This window comes from Odontesthes bonariensis, chromosome 19 (assembly GCF_027942865.1).
Source record: "Odontesthes bonariensis isolate fOdoBon6 chromosome 19, fOdoBon6.hap1, whole genome shotgun sequence".
Classification (NCBI taxonomy): Eukaryota; Metazoa; Chordata; class Actinopteri; order Atheriniformes; family Atherinopsidae; genus Odontesthes; species Odontesthes bonariensis.
Window position 1 is genome coordinate 7,976,234 of NC_134524.1, and position 5,352 is coordinate 7,981,585.

Genomic DNA, 5,352 nt, shown 5'->3' on the forward strand with positions numbered 1-5,352 from the left:
GGAAAGAATACGAGCCGTCAACCTCAAACTGAATCCGGACAAGTGTCGTTTTCGTGTATCGGAGGTGTCATATGTTGGTCATCTGTTGACTGACCAGGGTGTCAAACCAGACCCTAGCAAGACGGCTGCGGTGAGACTGAAGTCTCCCCCCCGAGGACAAGCTTGGAGTTCAAAGATTTCTGGGAATGACCAACTACCTCTCCAAGTTCATCCCAGGCTACAGCGAAGTCACGGCGCCCTTACGTCAGCTTCTACTTCATGACACAGACTGGAATTGGCAAGAGCATCACACTGTAGCATTCACTAAGCTCAAGGACCTACTCACCAGCCCTCCAATACTCCAGTACTTTGACGTCCACCTCCCAGTGGTGCTGTCCGCTGATGCCTCACAGCACGGCCTCGGTGCTGTCTGCCTTCAGAATAGCAAACCTGTGGCGTTCGCCTTCAGGGCCCTCACGGAGACTGAATCCCGTTATGCCCAAATAGAAAAGGAACTATTGGCCCTTGTCCATGCCTGCAAGAAATTCCACGACTACATATATGGTCGGCCTGTCACAGTTGAGACGGCTCATCAGCCGCTCATCACCATCTTGCGAAAACCACTCCACCTGGCATCCGCACGTCTGCAAAGGATGATGCTCAAACTGCAGCGCTACAACCTGAATGTCATATACAAAAAGGGCAAAGAATTATACGTTGCAGATGCACTCTCCCGTTCCTTCCTGCCTTCCACTGACCATGCTGAAACCGAGGAAGAATATGATGTCATGACAGTGGAGGTACTCTCCTCCAAGAGAATCGAGGAGCTCAGACGCGAGACGATGGAAGACCCTCAATGCAGACGCCTGCTAGGCATCATCACAACAGGCTGGCCTGAGTTCCGGTGTGGGGACTGGAACTGCAGGAGGACGAGTGGACATCAGCTGTTGCAACTGGGCGGAGTGGGCGGAGAGCGCTGCAAAGGCGTTGGCCTCTGCAGCTCGTCTGGCGTGCGCATCAGCCTCCTCCATTCTCTGCTCATGTTGCATGAGCGCGTTCTCAATCCTCTCAAACTGATTATGTGGTGAAGGTGGTCCTGCTGGGTCCATGTCTGGCCAGATTGTACTGTAACGAGTGGTGTATGGACCCAATTGCTGTACAAAGGACTCGGAAACAGTGGTAAAAGTTCTCTTACTAAAGCCCTATTCGGACGGGACTAGTTTAATGGGGGGACCTGGGGTAAAGTAATAATAACCGGGAAATCTAGTCCCGTCCGAACGCGCCATGTCAGTAAAGATAGCGGAGTGTGTCGGTAAACTTTGCCGAGAATTCTACCTCCTGTGAAACGGTCCGGAGTATCTACCATAGGTAATACTAATCCCGTGCGAATGCGACCTTCGGTAATAAGTACGGAATATATCGTCACATCCTTTCAATTTCGGACTTTGGCTTGCTTCGACCTGGTCGGCGCCATGTCTGTTTACAGATGGGGTTTACGGAAGTGAAATGAAGACGTGCATAGCATCCAGGATGTGACGGTTGTGTGTAACCAACAACTCCTCCCATGTTAGATGAATATTACAGGGATTTCTTGTCCCGTCCGAATTGGTCATTTCTTCTCCCTGGCGTCGTCTGGTTAACCAACATTACCATACGTCCCTCCATTGAACTAGTCCCGTCCGAATAGGGCTTTAGACTCTGGCAGACAGGGAAACAGTTCAGAAACTGGCAAACAGGAATCAGGAGAGGAGAGGCTAAACTTGGTCAGTGACAGAGGGCTGGGTCGATTTACCAGGAGGCAGACGAATCAGGGGAATCAGGGACAGACGAGGTCGGTACCGGGAAGACAGGCAGGAGAATGCTGGAAAGTCTTGCATGGCAAAGAACAATCTGGCAAAGGAGTGAGTGTGGAGCTGGTGAGTATATGCTGGGCTGATTGCATGTGATGAGCTGAGTGCACAGGTGAGTAGAGTAAACTGACGAGGTGGCTGTGGCTGACAGGCTGAGTGGGGCAGAGGCAGGATCAATGGAAAACTACTGAGGGCTCGATGACTGAACTGTGACAATTTGTTGCCAAGTTCTGTGTCTGAGAAGATCGACAAGCACCTCCTACTAGAGATTAAACTGATCTAACACTTGCAAACCAATTTTTTATTTAACTCTTTGTATGTAAAACAACTTGTATTGTCATGATAGCAGTAATATGCACATGATGATTTAGCACCAAATTACAAGGGATATTAATTGTGTCAACATACATTTTTGAAATTTCTATTCAGTCTTTGTGACTGTTGGATTTGATCCATTTATCACATGATAAAGAATCCTTTTGAAATAGACTGTGGATGTGTAATAATGACTGAACCCACTGACAACACCACACATTCCTTTTATAGCTAACAGCCATGATCATTCAATGAAACTAAGAAAACATCATTTTCTGGTAGTTACTTAAACGACTTGGAAGTCTGTATGAATAACAGTGCATAGATACAATTCAATGATGTGGGTTCACATGGCAACATGACTAAAAATTACAGAAGTTCATGAAGCATCTCTGTGATAGGTGAGGAATAAAATGCAACCTTTCCTTGTTGCTATGTAAACATAATAGGAGGCACTGGTTGATAACATAAATCAGGCTCCAAACGACCAATAGATGGAGACAAACATTTAAAACTTGTAGAAATATCACATGCATTAAAAGCAAATCTCAAAATAAAATTAATCCCAAAGAAGATATATATTCAGATGAGGATATTTAATTGACATAAGTGTTAAATGTGTAGCTTGAGCACTTAACTGTCACATTCCAAGATTAACCCTTTTTATTAGTCTAAATGCATTAACTTGACATCTTTACATCAATCAGTTCAATTCATACTCAGTTATTAGCAGAATCTTAACAGTTAGCACAAGTTCACAAACCAGCTCTGTGGTGAATGGGCCAGGAAACGTTTTTCCACAAGAACTGCAATATGACTGTGAAGAGGAATGATAATACATTGCCAACTGGTTTGCCTCAAAGTCCCAATTAAAAAGAGTGAATGTAACCCAAAGTAAAGCATCCAGAGATCTGTTAGTTTTTTTTAAATTAGCTTTGGAAGGTTTTCTTCATCAGCCGTGGAAATGAGTTTATGTCACACATTTGATTTAATTACCATTTCAAGCTCTTATTATCTGTTTATTGTTATCTGTTAAAAGAAAGTGAAGAAAAGGGTTTCTATGTTGCCAAAACACACACAAAAAAGGCTGTTTTCATTTCACTTAAATTCAATAAAACATTCCACATCTTAATGTTTTACTGGCTTTATTATTGATTAAATCGTTTACGGCGTTCCTATGAATTAAAATGCATACATTGCTATGAAAACTTAACATGAGGCATTATACAGAGGCATGAATCAGGCTCCTAACGACCAATAGATGGAGACAAACATTTAAAACTGATAGAAATGTATCACATGCATTAAAAGCAAACCTCAAAACAAAATGAATACAAAAGAAGATATATATTCTGCTGAGGATATTTAATTGATGTAAGTGTAAAATGTGTAGTTTTAACATTTAACTCACATCCCAAGATTAACCCTTTTTATTAGTCCAAATGCATTAACTTGACAACATCTGCTCATCAATCAGTTCAATCATACTCAGTTATTAGCAGAATCTTAACAGTTAGCGAAGTTCACAAACCAGCTCTGTGGTGAATGGGCCAGTAAATGTTTTTCCACAAGAATTGCAATTTGACCGTGAAAAGGAAGAAGATCTTCCACATGAACACAGCCACTGCAGCTGAATGCTGTTCTGAGCATTTTCCTTCCCCAGACGGACAAAGGGGACCAGGCCCCAGTTGTTGCGGCTCATCTCAAGTGTGATTATTTCCTCCCTCTGGTACTGTCCAGTTCTGCTGAAGAAGGACAGCGTGGAAGCAGTAAAGTTCCAAAACACCTCCACTGTTTCAGGTATTGGTGCATCCTCATCTCCATCCTTCCCCTGATGTGTGAGTAATGTAGACGAAACCCTGAATTGCTTCCCTGGATTGGACTGGCCAGTATACTGCACTCCCATACCTCTTGAACTGGATGATGGATCGGTACTGTCTTCTTTCTCCGTCATCACACAGCTGAGGCGGTTATCTTCACAGTGCAGCCCGTAGACGGGTCCATTCTCCAGGTTCTGAGCAGACTTCTTATCACACAGTCCAACCATCCAGTCAGACTCTTTGGTGAGACTGATGATCCACCTCTGTAAGTTAGGAGCTGACCGTGTGCTGCCAATGAGAAGAGTGGCAAAGCATGGTCCCAGCCAGCTGTTGTAGAACACCTTCCTCTTGTCTTTGGTCAGTGAAATGCTGGAAACAGAATTCTGTGGTTCAAAGATCAGATCTGAACCAGTGGCAACGAGCTCCTGGTGGTTTTCAGGGTCAACCAGGGTCAGCAATGATCCCCAGAAGTGGGACGCTTGCTTCACCATCTTCTCACCGTTCTGTCTGATCTCCTCCACCAGTTTGTCACAGTCGTCTCCCGGCTCCAGCCCTCTTCTCACATCCACAGCTTTGGCCTTCTCCAAATCCTGATGCACCTGAGAATACATCTGCAGGAATCTGAAGGTGTCCGTCTCGTTCTGGGCTGCCTGCATGCTGCTCCTGCTGGTTCTGATGGACGCCATGCGAGCAGAGACTGAACTCTGGACACTGGTCAGAGAAATATCTCGCAGGTTAGTCACTGCCTCGAGGAGACGAACACTACTGCGACCCACCTTTTCTCTTTCACTCTTCTCCCACTTTTCCAGACCCACATTCTCATCATCGGTTTTCTCCTGTAAAGCCTGCTGCTCAGCTTTGAGTTTCTCCACGAGCTCCTTGTGAGCTGTGGAGAAAGTCTTCATATTGTGTAGGCGGTGCTGGTCTTCGATGGCGCAGGAGACACACACACAGGTCATGTCGTCCAAGCAGTAGTACTCCAGGAGTTTTCCATGCTGAGGACACTTAGTGTTGCCATCCAAAGCCACGGGTTCAGTCAGAGGATGAGTCTGCAGTAACACGGGGGTGGTCAGGTGGGCCTGAAGGTGCTGGACGCACATGGAGATCTCACATTTCATGCAGGTCTTCCGTGCTGGTTTCCTGTCCTCGTCCGTGCACATGTCGCAGAGAATAGTTTTAGGATCCGTTTGCATGTTGTCAGACATGTTTTTCAAAAGCAAGAAGTCCAGGTTTGAGTTTCTAGAATAAAGAGTTCTTCTTGCTCCTATTGTGTCAGAAAACTAAATGTGAAATCAAATTAGCTAAATCATCAGCCGAATTTTGTTTTTGGTCTCCGTCTGTCGTCTGCCACAGCAGCAATGCACAACAGATTCGATTTCCTGAATATT

The 5,352-nt window shown here is 45.1% G+C and overlaps 1 protein-coding gene across 1 annotated transcript; it reads right to left on the minus strand.

Moving 5' to 3' along the window:
• Nucleotides 1-3,272: 3,272 nt before the first annotated feature.
• LOC142368837 (uncharacterized) lies at nucleotides 3,273-5,352 on the minus strand. Its single transcript, XM_075451035.1, has one exon. It carries the CDS (start codon nucleotides 5,167-5,169, stop codon nucleotides 3,658-3,660), a length of 1,512 nt encoding a protein of 503 aa, XP_075307150.1. The 5' UTR covers nucleotides 5,170-5,352; the 3' UTR covers nucleotides 3,273-3,657.

Bases quoted from the DNA above. Each gene is read 5' to 3' on its own strand.
- LOC142368837 (XM_075451035.1), bottom strand. From the start codon at position 5,169: ATGTCTGACAACATGCAAACGGATCCTAAAACTATTCTCTGCGACATG.